Below are 19,294 nucleotides of genomic sequence, written 5' to 3'. Positions count from 1 at the left end.
CGAGTTGGTCTTTGAAAGGCGTTTAAAACCATTTGTTATGAAATCCAAATGGTTAGAAAGATATATTAAAAGTAGAATATAATGATCCACACAAACATGTCTCGAAATTGCATGGTTTTCCTTTTACTTTGCAAACTAACACCGTCGGCCATTTATGGGAGTCAAAAATGGCCGACCATATTAGTTCGCAACGTAAAAGGAAAATCGTGCAATTTTGAGTGATACTTATGTGGATCATGATATTCTACTTTTAATATATCTTTCTAACCATTTGGATTTCATAACAAAACGGTTTCAAACGCTTTTCAAAGACCAACTCGTCCGATCAAAGGTAACGTGTTCCTTTAAACAAGACAAAGTTCAAGGCCTGAGAATGTGTTGGTGGGAGCTGCTTGGCTAGGATGTAGAAATGTATGGATAGTCACTGTTAATTTACCCACTTTAACAGCCTGGAACATTTAGGAAGGAAAACATGCAAAGTCCTTCGGTTGTTCCTCCACGTTCAGTCTTATCCAGAATACCTTTGAACTGCTCAACTTTGACTGCTTCCATAACAAACTCAGTGCTATTCAACAGTTAAGCTGCAGCTACTTGGAATTACCGAGATCTATACGGTTTTGTAACAGGGGTCGAAATGACAAGAAGGAACTTTGATTTGGAACAAAAAATTCTATAAGGAATATTTTGTGAATTAGGTCTACTGGGAGATAAACTGGGGCTGTGCTTTGTAAAAAATGAAAAGTAAGGTGGAGAATTATAAATTTAGGTTGGACATTTGGCATTTTTCATTCTCGAGCATCATCACACATTAAATACTCAGTGTGTCAAAGTACGTTAGCCATAATAGCTGCTAGTTTTATACACACTAAGTTGAGCAATGATTGAATTAAACAAGCTTTTTTTGTTTTGCTACAAGCAGTTTAGACCTTCTATAGGCATGAGGTAACCTCTGGTCCTAAACAGCATGTTCATATTCATTCCCTGCTGGAGGGTTACGTTTAGTCCCACCTCGTTGGAATGTCGTTCTTCACTTGTTTTTTGAGTGTGACATTTTCATTTGTACACACATAATGTAGATCAGGGTTTGCCCTTAACTTGTCCAGTGACTGGACAGCAAGACCAGTCAGCTTGTCATTTCACTAGTCCCCCAGCTTTCACTAGTCCATATTTCAAGTGATTATTATAAAGGATACTTTTTAACACTGACCTAGCAAGCCGGACCACTTTTAGAGAATTTTAACTGGGCCTTGAGTATGTTAAAGCCATTAGACCCTTTTGGTAAACAGTATTGTCTAAGGCCCACACTTCGTGTATCACAACTTCTATACCAAAAAACAAACATGTGAAAATTTAGGCTCAATCGGTCATCGGAGTCGGGAGAAAATAACAGGAAAACCCACCCTTGTATCCGCGCGTTTCGCCGTGTCATGGCATGTGTTAAAAATAAATCTGTAATTCTTGCTATCGAGAATTGATATTGTTTTACTGTTTTCTCAAAAAGTAAAGCATTTCATGGAATAATATTTCAAGAGAAGTCTTTCACCACTACCTTCTGTAAACCCTGTAAGTTATTTGTAAATCTGTTAACTTTTTTTTTTTCTGGACAACTCAATGCTAAACATTGTAGTGGCCAACACATACCAAGACATTTTTGAATCAGACTGTTTGAACCAAACAAACTGAGAGAGAACATTAAAACTAAGAAACCTCATTCAACCTTTGACTTTGATTGTTTTCCTACTTCTAAAATACCCCTCTCCAATGAATAGAGAAATTTGTTCCCCATTGCCTTAAGAGTTGAGCTTTCTCTTGTTACAGTACATTAAATGCACACTTTCTTTTCAGAATGAACAAGTTTCCAGAGCCAATTTTGCCAATTTTGTCAATTTCAGTATTCTCCCTAAACAGGGGCCAGCTGGTCAAATGCCAGTTAAAACTCCTAGGGACCGGTCAAAATAATCTCCTAGTGGTCTGGCTTGCTAGTTAAGAGTAACAAAAAACATCCCATAATCTTGGTTTATGGAAAATTGCAATAGCTTACAGTCCAGTGAAATAAAAAGCTAACTGGTCCTGTTGGCTAGTAGTCACTAAAAAAAAAAGTTAAGTGTAAAACCACAGTTGGTTCTGACAAGTTTGTAATCACGCACCTTTCCTTTTAGGTTCAGATGACCTTGCACAAATTACTGAAATATGCCGGAATTATCTTAAATGTTTAACAGATGTTTTTCCACAGCTTCATTTACTTTTTTTGCTTTCCAAATGTCTGAAATATGATAGATGGAATTTCTGACTCTGACTGACTGAACACAGAAAGTTTTTCTCATCATTAAGCATTTTATGCCAACTTGATAATTTTCTGCATTTCTAGGCTTGAAATTTCGTTATTAGGCCATGCCTCAGTTGTCATGACCTTGGCCTTGGCCTAGCTGTTCCCATGCCTGAATATCCATTGGATAAGCCTTTCCACTGAAGGAAAGTTGAGTTGGCACTTTGGGAATTAAATTTGACTCCTAAAGTGCGTTTGGAGCCTGCTGTGTTCAGTAAATAGGAGTGGGTTCAACTTCAAACCAAGATTTGGAATACCTTCTATCTGGTTAATGAATTGTATAATATCTGTGGTGGCCGTAATTGTGGGAGTTTAATGCCCCAAGATGTTGCAGAATTAAAAATAAATAAATAAATAAATATCTTAGAAAGCCTATGGAGGTATGTCATTAGTTCCTTACTTTGGTGCAATGTCCTAATTGTTTTTTGCTCTTTTCAATGTAAAGTTGACCTTAATTTCCCAAATTGGATCAAAGTTTCTAACCTGAGCACAATATCATGTTGTATGCTTCGAATTTGAAAAGGGTAGGGCACCAAGGCATTTTCTCCTTGGAAAAGGGCACCCTATGAGGGAAAATTGTATATTTCTACTGGAGCATTTTAAGGGCACCAAGGCAATTACCAGGGGCATGGAGGCAATCACCTTTGTAGAAGTATCTGGCCTGCATTGTGACAGGCCTGGAATTTTTTAACAGAGGCTGAAGAGGCCAATGGCCTTTGTTTCTTGGTCTTGGTGCCCCTTCAAAAGTTTCCCATAGACATTGAGATTTTTCACTGGAAGTGCCCTTTGCAAAAAAAAATGTGGCCTTGCCCTTTCTTGTGATAATGAATTTAACCTTTTTTGATAAATCTAATTTTCTCTTTTCTTTTTCGCAGTGCAATCAAAGTACCGAACGTTAGACCTGCTGACGTTGATTGGGTCCCCTCTACCGGATGGGGTCCTCTTCACGGAAGGTCTCCACAAAAGACCAGCCTATCACTTGGATGGAAACACCAACATAGGGCGTCTTGCTTTTGTGATTTTCCCTCCAGACTTTTCGGAGACCTTTTCGGATTTTACAATCTTAGTGACTCTGAAGCCAGAGTCGGACTTTGGAGGGCCTCTATTGGTCGTCACCGAGAGTCAACAAACTCAAATCATATTGGGATTGAACATTTCCAAAGAGGGGACGGACAGACATCGCATCACGCTCTTTATGAGGGACTTGACCAACACTGCAACGGACCACGAGGCGACGTCCTTTGTGGTGCCGGCTTTGACGGATCGCTGGTCTCAGTTCTCGTTGAGCGTCATCGACGACATGGCCACGCTGTTCTTTAACTGTAGCACATACACCAGTCAGTCGTTGAGTAGGCCGAAGGGTTGGAAGCTGACTATTCCTTCTGATGCAGCAGTGTTTATAGGGAGTCAGGGATTTAGACTGGAAGAGCAGATGAATTTCATGGTATTCCTTAATCTTTCTGTTTTCATGTATTCATTAAAAGTCTTTCTTGTAGCTCAATTCTTTTACATATTTTCATAACTATTTCCTTCCATTCAGCATGCAATGAAAAGAAGAAAAAGATTTCTGAAGGGGGAAAAAAAAAAAAAAAAAAAAAAAAGTAAAAAGTCGTTTTCATAGCTTATTTAACAAAGTAAAGTAGTTTATTGGGTAGAGTTAATTTCAGAACATCAAAAAAAAATATGAATTTGTGGGGTTATTCTAGATCATTTTGAGTTTTGTTTTTCCCCACAGGGTTCAATTCAAACCTTGGAGATAACTAACGGACGGCACGAGGCTGAGCTTCGATGTGAGGATGAAGACACTGGGGAGGTACAGTCACAGCCAACTACACTTTTTCTTCTTCTAGTTCATTTAGTCCAGACCTTTGCTTTCAAATTACATTTAACAAACCGTCTCTGCCCCTTCCCTGACAGCAGCTTATACATGTTTAGACCCGTTGCAAACACACAGCGCTCTTGCACACGCATCTGCTGTCTGCCATTTTGGGTGTAAAAAACGCGGTCAAAAGGAGGGTACGTGTTTATGCACCTCCGAATAATGCCTGTCTACCAACTCTGCCCTTTTTGGGGAATCCATTCCTTTTATGCACGTTTTGACACACGAATTGGTGGACAGGAGACGCGCATGTATGTGCGCTGCGCGTTGTGAATAGTGTCTATTTGTAGAAAGATGTTAAATGTTTTACCGGAGTTAGCCGTCCTTGCGCTATGGTCTTTGAGGTATGCGGTAGTACCATGTATAGATCTTTGACAACTCGAAGTTTCGATCAGTATGCTCTGATAGTCTTCAGGAGAGCATATTGAATGAAATGTTGAGTTGTCAGCACCACCGATTCTTTTTAGAACCAAAACTTCTCCAAAGAGTTTTACAGATGGTGCTATTACAATTAAACCTTCCCTGATTATACTCCCATTGTGCAAAGTTTAAAATCATACCGAGTCTGTCATTGAGCTGACATTTTTCACACAAGTAATTTCACTAACTGGACATTTTCATCTAACAATAAGACATTGAAGTGTGGAGGATTTTGTAAATATTGAACAAAGGGGAATTTATTTCATTGTTTTAAAACGTTGTGTTTTTTGTTTTGTTTTCCTGGGAGGGGCTTAAGAAGCTGAAAATCTCAATAAGCTTCTGGAAGAACCTCCAGTTTTTTAAGTTGAATAAATAATATGTGTGAAAATATGTCACATCTTCAAAATTGTCAACTTGGGCTTTCCATGAAACAAAAGGGAAACAATGATATTCAGACCAATAATTAGCCTTGTACAAGGCAGTCGAATTATTCACTCCAACAAAAGACCACCGCTGTATAAAAACCCACCTTATTCACTGTGCGTAAAATGTGTGTAACTACCTCGCACGACACGATGCCCCCGTACACTATCCGCATGCGTCAGCCTTTAGGCCGACAGCCTTGTAGGGTCTGTGTTGAAGCCACTGACCTCGTTACTAAAATAAGCAAAGAGTTCCCATGGTCAACTCATTACCATAATGCCCGCGAAAGACGAGACATGTTTACATCACACCACCACCACGGATGCTCAGCGAGCATGATAGGGTCCAAAAGGTCGTGATAAGGGAAGTGCGTGATTGGACGTCAAAATGAATAATTCATTTGCTTCACATCCTGTGTTGTCTGATAGGTCTGACGAAAGATATACATATTCATGAGCTGCAAACTAGCATATCTGAGGCCCCCCCCCCCTCCCATTTTTTCCAATAGTGGATTTTTTTTTTCATGAAACACATTAAACCCGGAAGTTACAGACCCGACAAGGCTGTCGGCCTGACGGCCTCCGCATGCGGTTAGTGGTACGAGTGCGGATGACTTGTGTGCACAGTGGTCATAATATGATGTGACAGTGTGTATACGGGTGGGTCATGCGGCGTGATTACATGCACCATGCACAGTGTAGACGGGTGAGTTTACAGCGGCGTCTTTTTGGAGCCAATAATGTGACTGCCTTGAGCAAGGCTAACCAATAATTTAACCTTGATTGAGAGATGCCTGTCAATTAAAATGGGTAGCCTAATACACACAAAAGAAAAGGGTGAAAATAAAGTTCAAAACATTAATGAATGGATTTTTATGTGGAGGTTTCTGGACAGTAATAATAGACCCCTTGCATATGATGTCACCATCAGCACTTTCACAAAGACCTGTCTATAGCAGAGTCATCAGCATCCATTGTTTTACCCGTTTGGCAAACTATGCGAGGGGTTTATTAAACAACCCATGAAAGACACAGTCAAGCTTTGTAAGTCATCAAGCATTAACTCTACATGAATCTCATTACAGCTTCCCCCTACCCAAGTAACCCCATTTTCCCTACCTTTTTTGTTACTCCCTACGGCTTTTTTTGTGACAGTCTTTCAAGCGACCCACCATCGCCAAACGAGACACGTCTTCCTCAGATGCTTTAATAACAAACAAAGACAACGCCTCTCAAAATGCTAAGCTAAATGAATTCTTCCCGGTCAGTATATGGTTGTATGTAAACATCAGGCATGCGGTTGTCTCACCATCACCTGTGTAACGTCATCATTACATGCATCCTCATTTAAAGGGTTCGGGTACTTTTTGTAGGACGCAAAACACAATGTCCACAGATATACATTAAACTTAAATGATTTGAGGGTGCCCTTTACCAAGTAGAAAATGCTTTCATGCCCTTGCCATTTCAAAAACGAACCATACAGGCCTGTAAAGATAGTAGATAGCTCCTAATATTACTTACGGATGTGCTGTAGTTTTTGAGAAATGAGTAAAACAATGTCACAGAAAAAAAAATTATTTGAAAAATTTTATTTGAGCATGTACAACAAATTTAAGTTCCAGTACTGGTAAATTTGTAGTACATGCTCAAATAATTTCCGTCACCTGAGACGAACATTATTTCTGGGGTATTGTTTTACTAATTTCTCAAAAACTACAGCACCTCAGTAAATAATATTTTAAGGGAAGCTTTCTACCATCATTATCATCAAACCGTGTTAGTTTAATGTAAATCTGTGAACATTGTGTTTTGTGTCCTACAAAAAAACTAGACCGTTAAACACCAACAAGACACTTGCATCTTCATATACTCCTTATTTGTATTTCAGAGGAGATTCCATCGTCATCCATTAAGATTGATACCGTTGCTTCAGCCTTTATTCATTACTCATCATACCCGGCAGACTGCTACATGTCTACTAATTGATAAACATAACATGTTCGCGCACATACTTCATTCTCATTCGTTCAAACTTATTTCCATTTGATTCTAATGTAAAACAAACCAATTCAAACTTTTGTCTTAAGTTTGAGAATCCTGAATTTATATTCTTTATGATTTCGTTTGTTCAACTTTATTTCCATTTGATCTCGATAATACGAACAAATTATTCAAACTTTTTTCTTAAATTTGAGATTCATGAATTTTTTATTTTCCATATTTTCATACATTCAACCTTATTTCTATTTGTTGTTTATAAAAAAAGGATTAAATCAAACTTTTGTTTGCGAATCATGAACTATATTTTAAAAGTTTGGTTACTACTTGCTCTCCATTTCATCCTTGTTTAATATTTGCACCATGTCATTTTACTGAGTAAACCAGTTTTTTTAATACAGCACATTCAAGAGAAAGATTATTTTCTCAATTTTTTAAATTAATTTTCTCCATCACATAATTATTTGAAATATGCACCCTGCCATTGTAATGAATGAAAACGGTTGTAAAGTACAGCACACTTACATCTGATCACCAAATTGACTGTACTGAAAGCTTTAAGATAACCATTTGAAGGCGCTGGACACTATTGGTAATTACTCAAAAAAATTGTTATAAAAAAATTACTTGGTAACAAGCAACGGAGAGCTTTGATAGTACAAAACATTGTGAGAAACTGCTCCTTCTGAAGTAACATTGTTTTTGAGAAAGAGACAATTTCTCACTTCAAATAATTTAAAGACTTCTGGCTCGAAGCCTGTTATTGGTCATCTGAAAGCACAAAAAATATGCAACAAGGGTGTTTTTCTTTTATTGTTATTCTCTTGCCACTTCGAAGACCAATTGAGCCCAAATTTTCACATGTTTGATATTTGATGCTTATGTTGGGATACACCAAGTGAGAAAACTGGTCTTTGACAATTACCAAAGGTGTCCAGTGCCCTTAAAATCTGTCAAACACACCTCTGTAATAGGGTGTTTGGGGAGCCTTAATCTTTTTTCTCCTAGCGTTATTAGTTTTTGCATTTAATAATGATTGCTTGCTTTCACATTTTTTGCAATCCCATTTTCCCCGATCCCGGCGCCTGTTGAAAATCATCCTTGATGTACTCTTGATATGGCCTTGTTATCATGGCATGTTGCTATGCAGTTTTCAGGAAGTGGATACGATGAAGAGGTAACTTTCTTTTATAACAATAAAGATCATTGGAATGGGTTTTATTCCTTTCAAAGTGCACATTTTGTATATATCCTATAGTTCTCAAAACATCAGAGGACCATAAAGCATGTTCAATGTCTAGTTTATTTACACCTTGATTACTCAATCTTTTTAGTAGTAAACTGCCTTTGATAAATTTGTACCCAACACTTACATACAAGCAACTGCTTTAAGATTAACATTTAACAAAGTATATGCACACCCAAAACCAGATTTTTAAGCTATTGGACTGTTGTATCCGCTATCAGTTTATCATTCAATCAGACTAACACTTCAGTCTCAAAATAGTTATATAAAACACAATAAAAGAGAAGAAAAGAAAAGAACACTTAAGACAAAATGTATTTTCAAAGTTACTAATATCCTTAAGCAAGACAATTAACCATGGGACTTACAGCCGTTGGTCTCTTGATTTGTGTAATGCATGTAAAAGAACCCAGTGTACTTATCGAACAGAGAAGGGGTTCAACCTGGGTTTTTTTCTTCAAAAGCCTATAATATCGAAGTCTTATATAGCACACGTATCTACCAAACAAGGTACTCAAAGTGCTGAATATATACAAACTTTCAGAAAGATAGGTTATTGCAGTGATAAATTCCGAGACCCGACTATTTAGCACCACCTTATAAGGGTTTACAGCCTATCACATCCCTGCTTTGAACATCGTATAATTAAATTGTCTTTCAGTCTGGAAGTGCAGATAGCGGTAGTGGCATATCAACAACAGAACACAGCATATCATTCACTGAAGACCTGCCCGTATCTACAAATTTACCATTCACAAATAAAATACCGACACCACCAAGGTTGCCATCCACAACTCCCCTTGCCACCAAGGAGAGCGACATAAAATCAGGGCTAGAATTTGAATCAACCCTGATACCGGTTATTGTCAACGATGAACCGAGAACGACCGCCGAAAACTCACAACTTTTTAGACCAACAATGGTCAGTGCACCATCGGGTATGGAAACAGAAACACCGAAAACGGTTACCGAAACACTCACCGGAATGGAAACACAACCAAGGACTGTCCCGCCTATGGTTCATCTAACGACCACTGAGTCTTCTGTTAAGCAGACAGCATCGATCACAACTGCTGCTCCTACCAGAAAGGTACCCTCATCCCCCTCTGGAACAGAGACAGCTGTAGAGATAATTCCAGAAACGGCAAGTACGATGAAAATGGCCAAAACACCTTTGGTTCATATCAAAACCACTGAGCATCCTGTAAAGGAGACCACAGCGATGGTCACTCCTACCACAAAAGTGTCATCGTCCCCCACTGGAATGGAGACGGCTACAACGACCCCTCTGGACATGCAGACAACTGCTTCTCCGATTCCAGAACGCACTTTGCCAGCAGCAGTTCAAACTGATGAACCATCTTTAATAGACCCTGTTACGTTACCACCAACGAGTACAGAGTCTATGATGACCACATCTGTACCCATGGTAACCGCAACAGCCAGATCGAGCCAGACACTCCAACCTCCAGAAACGCCAACAGATGTGAGTGATTCAGTTTTAGGATTTGTAGGAGTTCATAATCTTTGGAAATTTCTTAGCTGCTTTTGAAACCGGCAATATTTATTTTCACATTACACAAAATCTCCAGGTTGGACACATGGCCAAACAAGATTTATTTCCACCCTCTATTTTGTTTTAAATAATCGTGACCCTGTTTAGATAGCTCGATAAGTCTGGCAACCAACCCTGCCCAGGAGATGGGTTAAGGGTTTTTGACCCATTTGTTGATGGGTACCATCTTAAAGGTTAAAACTTTGTCACAAGATGGCCATACTCTAGTGGTGATGGGAGACTTTTGGATCGAAGATGGCAGCAGAATTACCAGGTAAACTTTTACTGTTTGTGTAATTCTTCCAGAACAACCGATTTACTTGGTAAGTTTTCTGCCATCTCGCATCCTACAAAAGTGTCCCATTACTCTCGATAACATTTTGCATAAATGGAAAGAGGTTAAAATCATAATCTTAAATTTTGGCAATAACTGTCCACATTTTGTTGCTGTTATCCAGGGCCTAGGGACAGTAACGGTGTCTGCCTCGACACCATTAGTCAAGGTTGTGCCAACCTCAACCCCAAGACCCTCCAAGCCTTCCCTTACCCCTATCGTCCAGGTAATCAGTGGTTCACCGGGGGTACCTGGCATCAATGGAGGACCTGGACCCAAAGGTGAACCAGGAACTGATGGTGATCTTGGTATACCGGGACTTGACGGAGATTCAGGACCTCCTGGTGTTGCAGGTATTACTTGATAATAACATCTTAATGTGATTGATACAAGTCTACTAAACATTCAAACTGGCATTAATAGAGTTAATTGAAGTGGCAGGACAGAAACTGGGCCTTGTTTTTACAGACCTTGGCCTAAATTCGTAGAGCTGCTTAAGCAAACAATTTTGCTTACAAATTCTGTGCTTAGCCAAAATTAGCAGGACACCAGTCAGAAATGGTACATGTAACAGAGTATTTTGGCTGAACTGGTAGGCGTGGTTTTGGTATGCATAGCTACTTTTTCTGCTGAAGCAGCTTTATGCAATTGGGTCTTGGTCATTGGACTCACATGAGTGTTGTCTGGCATACAACGACCACTGGGAGTGCTTCGTGTTCATGTGACTATGTTATAGCATTAATGTAAGAAAATAGACTTAGCTGTTAAAAACTGCTTACCATCCAAAAGAACCTATGGTCCAAGCCAAAACAAAAAACACTTAATGGCCTGGGGTTTCAAACCCTAGCAGCATCTTTCTCGACGGCTAAAAGAAAGACTCTTCTAGGGTTGAAACGTCCGGCTATTAACTGTTTTTACACAGTTTGAATTTTAACAATAATGTCGAATAGAACAGCTGAATGCAACCTCGGAAAAAATCTGTGCATTGCCAAGTTGAGCAAAGTATCTAGCAGTCTTTCGTGTTGTGTTGTGTTGTACAATGAATAGAATGTAAAAGTTTCCTTTGGTTTCAGTATCTTGTTATCGTGTGAAGTACATGTATACCAAATTGTACACTTGAACGTTGTATACAAGCAAGAACTGCACAGTCTGCTAGATAGATAGTGAAATTTTTAGTCACTTGATCTTCAAGTTCTTGGTTTTTTTTTGGGGTGAGCTGTGTTTGAGCTGATGCAGGCCTGGCATTTCATGAACGTTAGTGGGGCTTTTGCCTTCATTGTCCTAAATGGTTTGATGGGTTTTGTGCTTTTAAAGTAGAAATGTCCTTTTAAGAGAGAGAGAAAGATGCAACAAGTCTTTAAAAAAATATATAAAAAAGTAACATGTCCTGAAGTAGTAACTACATGTATGAGACACTTTTTGTTGGTAAATGGCGCCTCTGAAAAGAAAATGGACACTTTTACAAGGAACACCAAAGGACAAAGTCTAAGGAGGCATCCATTCACACCATGAAAGGCGCATCTTGTTTTTGAATTGTCCAGCCATTTATACACCTCACTTTAAAAATGACACAATGTTGGAATTAGATACCAAACAACTGTTCAAGTCCTCCCTAGAGATATACATTTTTCTGACCGCTCTGTTTAATGTTGCGTGCTTGTTAATTAAGTTATTGAGTAGCTTGTTAAATGTTAAAAATGCTGTGGTTTTTTAAAATTCTGACAGTATAGCATTCTACCAAGTTTCCCTGGAATAGCTAATTTCCCTTTAACTTTGTAGAAATGAGTGTGTCTACAAGATTTATGTAGTGGTATTTGTTATTAACATATGTTACTTGTATTGTAGTTACTCCCCCTGTAAAAGCTTTAAGCAAAAGCAACCAGAAATGTTAATCCGCTGTATATTTGACCGCGTGAGGGCGCTCTCAAAAATATTGTTCGGGGGTTATTCATTCAAGACACCAAAACAGTTATAAAGACTGGAACACGATACCACCACAGACATCATATCCATCGTGGCCAATAAGACCGTTAAAGGAGCCGTAATAACCCAACTCAAAAGCAAATAAAAACTACAGCACACAGAAGTGACAGAACACCCGTGAACGGAAGTGATACAAATATAATTGAGTGCGCATTCACCCGGTCAAAAATGTGGCGGATTCAGAGTTAATGTAGCCGATTCCTACCCAGCGTAGTTTGTGCACTGCATGGCTTTATTTGTTTGTCTTGAAGGTAAAAATGGAGAGAAAGGAGAGAAAGGAGATTCTGGTCTCCGTGGAATGAAGGGTGAGTATCAGAATTAACACCTAACAACCAAACTGTGGATCCCGCCATGTTATCTGGTTTCAAGTGTCAAGCACCTACACGTTTCATTTTTACTCCCATCTCATCCTATCCAATCCAAAACAGGTGTGATCCTGACGGGATGAGCTATCCTGATGTATCCCTTCGTAATATACATCTATCCTGGCTTATCCCAACATATCCCACCTTGGATCAGGATCCCGACTTAAGCTATCTTGGTGTATCCCGACTTATCCCAACGTATCCCAGTGGGCTGTGTCAGGAATCACAGCGGGAACTGTTGGGATCCCGGCCACACTTTTTGAGGGTGGTTACTAAACCCCAATCATCAATGATGTGTAAACTGATTTAGCTACATGGTTGAATAATGGGTGTTAGTGAAACCCAAATTAACTACTGATCGGTAAAACTGGTGTTCATATCCCTTCATAAACGATCACAATTTCACAAAAGCAGTAGTTTATTCTGGGTTTTGTAACTTGGTTGCTATGGGATAATACATTGGTTGCTACGGGCATAGTATCTTGTTAGATGCGTGTGTAGTGTAATGGATTTGCGTGGCCTTTCGGTAAAAATGAGACATATCGTTTGAAGCGTCGCTTTAAACCAATTAAAATGCAGAGTATTTATAATAAGGGGCATTATAAAATTGTATATGACTGATTTAGCTAAGTCAATAGTTTCAGATCGGTCTACTGCCTAACAAGGATGCTTAATATGAAACATGTAGCTTAAGACCTTACTTACCACCATAATGCCTGCAATCCGTGTTTGACTTACAAATTGTCTCTAACAAGGTTTTTGTCAAAGTTTTCTCCATCCCACCATGTTTTTGCATCATTAATATTGAATTAATAATTACTTTTTAATGTCATGTAAGTCATGTTTTGTTCCTTCATTTACACATTTCTTTATTTACAGACTGTAAAGAGATTTTTTACTTCTTTCTTCTTCACTGATTTAAACACAAACAGTATTCTTGTACAAATCCTTCTATTCTTCCTGTTTAATAGCTTTGAGTGGGTTTGGGGGTCTGCGTATTGGCATACCAAGATAAACACGTACATGTATCTTACTTGTAGTGCCATCTTATGGTGAAAGTTTTCCTAACTTTTTGTTTATTTCATGCTATCAACCAGTGGCGTAACTAGAGGACCCCCATCTTCAGACTCCTTGCCCCCTCTTGTTCTTTCCAATTAAAATATAATAAAATGCAGAAAGTATTGGTTTGATAATTTTAATTTAAAGTTATATGTATTTTCTGCTGCTTGCCTCGCACCTTCACTATAATAGTTATAAAGGTGCTACAGCGCATTCAGCAGCCACAGCCAGGAACACCGGTGCAAACCCCTTCTCTTTTCGATAAGTGCACTGGGTTCTTTTACATGCGTTACTGTCAAACACAACACATGGGACCAACGGCTTTACGTCCCATCCGAAGGATGAAGCAATGGTTAAGTGTCTTGCTTAAGGATACAAGTGTCACAGCTGTGGATTACGAACCCACACTTTGCTGATCAGAAACACCAGTGTTTGAATCCGGTGCTTTTAACCGCTCGGTCACAAATTCTTCCAATGAAAATGTCTGGTTACGCCACTGTTATCATCTCATCTGTTTTGTTTTCAAAAAAAGACGAGAAACATCCAAATCATTTCATGAAGCAGCACCTCATTGCATTGATTTAAAGCACAGCACTTTATTCAAAGTTATCAAGAGTCATTTGCTTGAATAACCCTTTAAGAGACTATAGAAGCGGTTCTTATACCCAAATTAGCCTATTGTTCCTTTGCCTTTCTGGCAGGCAAGATAATGCACCAGTTGGTCAAATTGTAATAGCTGAACAAGAGTTGAGATTCGCCTGTTTCTTTTGCATCAAAATCGTAGCATTTTTTTAATATTACTAACGTTGATAAAGTTCTAATTTTTTCCCAAAATTATTTTATTTGGCCACCTGATTTTTCAAGAACACCCTGTATATATGTTTCCCTTCCCCCTTTTCCCCTTTTTTTTCTTTCTTCAAAAATCGAACTCAAAGTTAGATTTTTCATTATTTTCTTAAACCCACCCACCCGCATTTTCAAAAACAAAATTGAATGTTTAAAACACTGAGAAATCTGAAAAGCCACTTTTTCATAAAAATTCATTTTAATAAAGTGAGACAAGACCACTTTCCCCGGTGTACACTCAAAGCTAATCTGAATCTTTATCTGAGAAATTAGACTGTGCGTATTTGTTTGCAGGAGAGCTTGGTGATCCAGGCCTCACTGGACCTGTGGGTCAAGACGGGTTACCGGGTGTGGCAGGTCCACTCGGTGATCAGGGCTTACCAGGGATGGAGGGTCCCACTGGGCCTGTTGGATCCAAGGGACAGAAGGTATGAATCAGAAGAAAATGTTTCAAATACAGTGGGTTATTTCATATTTAGGATTTATCTGTATGTGACCCGCTCTGTCGTAATGAGGAATATCGAGTAAATTTCATTTTTGCGTTTATCATCCTAATCCAAACAAGCAAATCTTAACATTTTTAAATGGCAACCTAAAAACGTAAAAATTCAATAATTTTCAATAATTTTCTGTTATGATTATGTTGGGGGTCAGATTACACGAACGAGACTTTACTTGATATTCCTCATTACGACAGAGCGGGTCACATAAATGTCACTGCCTGGGTGTAGATAAAGAACACCCCTCATCCTCCCCATATACTCAATGTATATTCCTACTTTATGTTGCTCCTAACTTTGCATATTCATTTCAAATGTTTTTATTTATTGTTGTAAATATCTCTTTATCGTTTACACTATTTATTAGCCCCTACCTTTCAATCTGTGTTTCCTGCTATGCAATAATCTGAGTGTCATTCTGAAATTGGGCAAACTCTCAGCACGCCTCTACTGTTCACCAATTTACAGACTCAATAAAGCAGCTACTGAGAACTACAAAGCCATTTTCCCCCAGTGCCTAATGATTAGTGACTCAACAACATTCTCTTAATCACCCATACTTTGATTCACCTCTAAATTGTCTTGAGGGTGGGAGTGAACCTTGAAGAACATGGGAAACAAGAGCTACTGTGTCCAAAGATTAATACTTTGAAATGTAAAGTAAAAGAGGTTCAAGGGATTTTATTGTATAAAGGAGAGTCTCGGTGGTTTATGTCAACCTTGAGGAATGTAAAGATTCACACAAGGGAGCATAACCTGGGAAGATAAAAAGAGTACAAACAGCTTCATATCGTCACCAATTTCACGAAGGGCCAAAAACCTTAAAATTCGATAAAAAACTGATTTTGATTTTTTTGGTGGATTTGACTATTGTGATCGGGATCTAACTATTTACAAAGTTATAGGTCTCAAAATTGTGTAGTTTCCTAATTACGCTAATTTGATGAATGACAAAAACCTCAAGAACCTGGAATTATGTTTTCACGAAGAGCCAAAAACCTTTTTGGAATTTTTTGTTATACCTTACCACGTTGATTGTAAAGCTGGCACAGTGCCAATCATGAGTGCGCCGGCTTTTGCGTTTTCACGACGAGCCAAAAACTTAAAAGGACAAAAAATAAGCACCACCCGGAATTGCGTTTTCACGAAGTGCAGAAAAGTGTATTGCTCTACCACGTGTAATTATCCCTTGGCAAGGTGCCAAAAGTGGGTGCTCCGGCTTTTGCGTTTTCACGAACAGCCAAAAAGTTTATACACGACGTGCTGCACGCAGACCATGTTTTGTAACGTTTTCACGAAAAGAACATTTTGTTAATTAAATAATTACTCATTAATTAAACATGTTAGGGACAAAATTGAAACAGATTTGTATGATTTAGGATCTCTTCTTCCCTGACATGTAAAAAATTCAAAGATTAAATCTCGAATAGTCTACCAACTTGTAGTTTCAAAATTAGCTAAACTTAAAACGCGGTTTTCTCGAAACAGACATTTTTGGCTGCAGGGGACTTTTTAGCCCTTCGTGAAATTGCTGACGATATACAACAGCAAGTGTATGCCAAAAGTCATTGACAGTACTTCATCAATTCGAATTGAGAATAATCGTTGTGTGAGATTAGATCTTAATCTTGTGTTAATTATTTCTTTCATTTTATTTACTTTATTATTTTTAATTATAGGGAGAGGCAGGTGCAGATGGATCTTCTAAACTTCCAGATCTTGAAAGCCTCCGTGGACATAAGGGAGAAAAGGTCGGTATAAGGACAAGTTTTTGAAAAAGTAATGTCCACAACACTAAGGTGAAGTGATGCAGCATCACTCACAAGTTTAAACAAAATTACTTAAAAATATGTAAAAATTCAGCATATTCATATACTCATGTAGAGTGGCAGGAGTTTCTCAGATAAATTGTTGACTGAATATAAATAATGAGAATTTGAATTTCAAGACGCTCTACTTCGTAAACTAAAAACCAAATTACTGGTGGAGCCTAAGCCCTGGTTTTGCAAAGGGCCTAGGTGTTCCATTAAAAAATTGATGACTATCATTTTGAGTTGTCTGCTTTTCCAGTCGGTGTGTGAGGGGTTACTTGAGAGCACAACCTACTGATTAATTACTAATATTTTGATCCGTTTGTAATCATTTTTTTCAGGGTGATGTTGGAATGAAAGGAGACCAGGGTATGCAGGTAAGACTTGTTTTTTTGTAACATTTAAAAGGTTTGGGTACTTTCTATACAACACAGAACACAATGTCCACATTTTTACATTAAAGGAACACGGTGCCTTTTGGATTGGGCGAGTTGGTCTATGAAAAGCGTTTGAAACCGTTCTGTTATGAATCGTAATGGTTATAAGTAAAATTTAATGATCCACACAAATATGCCTTGAAATTGCATGGTTTTCCTTTTAATTTGCGAACTAACACCAACTCAGCCGATCCAAGGCAACATGCATCTTTAAACTTTTACACGGTTTGAAGATAATTTTTATTTGGCTGTTTTTTCACAGGGTGTTCAGGGCAACGACGGACAAGTAGGACCACAAGGTGAAACAGGAGAACATGGTCAGAAGGTAATATGCTGTTATGTTATCACAAAAATTAAGACTGTTTTGTTCTACAAATATATTTTGCCAGGGCCCAATTTCATAGAGCTGCTTAAGCACAAAAAATAGCTGAGCTAGGCAAAATAATGCCTACCAGAAAAAGGTTACCAGCCAAAATACCATGTTACATGTAAAATGCGTGACTGGTATCCTGCTCATTTTTGCTTAGCAGGAAATTGTTGGGCCCAGATTGTAGTTATGCTATGCAGATTATGCCATTAAGTTATCGGCAAAACTTAAAGTTTAACCGTTCCACAAAGGTATATGCTAAACATGTGTTTAGTGTCACTCTTTCCCTAATGGATAAAGATTTGGTTAAATCTTGGTTCTCTTAAAGGCAGGGTACTTGTATACCGTTGGTAATTGTTAAAAAAATAATGACCATAACAAATTACTGGATAACACTGGAGAGCTGTTGAATATCTAAAATAGTGCAGGAAATGACCCCTTCCAAGTAATATTATTTTAGAGAAAATGGTAATTTTCCATCCAAAAATTTGAACCTGAGAAAGGCTTCAGGCATGAAGCCTTATCTCATGCATCTAAAAGCACACAATTTTATGAAATGAGGGTGTACTCTTTCTGTCATTATTCTCTTGCAACTTCAGGACACAGGAAAGTATTGAGTGTACAGTGCTAACCCACATGGGTGTATGGGTAAAAAAAAAAAAAAAATTATTATATCCCGATGCAAATTTAACATCTTATATATCTTGCAACTTCCATGAAAAATGTACCCCAAATTTTGACAAGTTTTTTGTTTTGTGCATATGTTGGGATACATCATGGATAGATTGAGTGAGGATACTGGTCTTTGACAACTACCAAAAGGATACCCTGCCTTTAACCATTTCTAATGTAAGAGCAACTCACATGTTATCAAGAAACTTGAGTGTTTGAGTGCACCGTTCAGATATGGAGATAGGTTTTTCAATCTCTTGAACCCCTCTTTAGAAATTTCTATCATTCTTATATCCGAGATAACTGCAAGTCAAGTGGATATATCAAGTGTGCCTGCCTAGCATACTTGACTCCAAAAACTTGTTATTAGCAGGTCATACACAGTGCAAGTCTTGCGCATAGCAAATATTTTGATGAAATTAAATATTTTGTTTCGTCGTTTTTTAACTTTTGCGTTTTTATGTGGGGACGTAAACATTAATTTACTGTTTTTACACAATGACAAAACCTAAGTGTGCATGGGTGTTTACACAGCACTCAGCGTGTAGGTCTGTTTTGGGATTTTTTCCCCCACAAAATGACAAATATGTTAAGAAATTAATACATCATCAGTCTGATTTCTGATCGTTTTGCCCCTGGGAAAATTGTGATTAAAGACACTGGACACTATTGGTAAATGTCAAAGACCAGTCTTCTCACTTGGTGTATCTCAACAAAGTAACAGACCTGTGAAAATGTGAGCTCAATTGGTCATCGAAGTTGCGAGATAATAATGAAAGAAATAGCACCCTTGTCACACGAAGTTGTGTGCTTTCAGATGCTTGATTTAGGGACCTCAAATTCTAATACTGAGGTCTCGAAATCAAATTCGATGAAAATTACTTCTTTCTTGAACACTACTTCACTTCAGAGGGAGCCGTTTCTCACACTGTTTAAAAGACTATCAATCTCTCCCCATTACTCGTTACCAAGTAAGTTTTAATGCTAGAAATATTTTGAGTAGTTACCAATAGTGTCCAATGCCTTTAAATAGCCTAAAAGGTCTGTTACCTAAACCATATGTACTCTACT

The 19,294-nt window shown here is 38.2% G+C and overlaps 1 protein-coding gene across 3 annotated transcripts in view; it reads left to right on the top strand.

Annotated features, from left to right (window-relative positions):
* Positions 1-3,429: 3,429 nt before the first annotated feature.
* LOC117291492 (collagen alpha-1(I) chain-like) overlaps positions 3,430-19,294 on the top strand; it is a 49,620-nt gene continuing 33,755 nt past the window's right edge. For 2 of the 3 annotated variants that reach the window (XM_033773231.1, XM_033773232.1), the window contains exons 1-10: positions 3,430-3,770; positions 4,062-4,139; positions 6,203-6,310; positions 8,956-9,780; positions 10,308-10,536; positions 12,418-12,471; positions 14,731-14,864; positions 16,616-16,687; positions 17,089-17,124; positions 17,447-17,509. In XM_033773231.1, the coding sequence (XP_033629122.1) occupies positions 3,522-3,770; positions 4,062-4,139; positions 6,203-6,310; positions 8,956-9,780; positions 10,308-10,536; positions 12,418-12,471; positions 14,731-14,864; positions 16,616-16,687; positions 17,089-17,124; positions 17,447-17,509 (1,848 nt within the window). In that variant the 5' untranslated portion in view covers positions 3,430-3,521. Of the gene's footprint in view, positions 3,771-4,061; positions 4,140-6,202; positions 6,311-8,198; positions 8,226-8,955; positions 9,781-10,307; positions 10,537-12,417; positions 12,472-14,730; positions 14,865-16,615; positions 16,688-17,088; positions 17,125-17,446; positions 17,510-19,294 lie in introns of all 3 variants that reach the window. The other variant, XM_033773234.1, reaches the window with a different exon arrangement.

This window comes from Asterias rubens, chromosome 6 (genome assembly GCF_902459465.1).
Source record: "Asterias rubens chromosome 6, eAstRub1.3, whole genome shotgun sequence".
Classification (NCBI taxonomy): domain Eukaryota; kingdom Metazoa; phylum Echinodermata; class Asteroidea; order Forcipulatida; family Asteriidae; genus Asterias; species Asterias rubens.
Note: the sequence above shows the minus strand (reverse complement) of the source record. Positions and strands in the feature narration are given on the sequence as shown.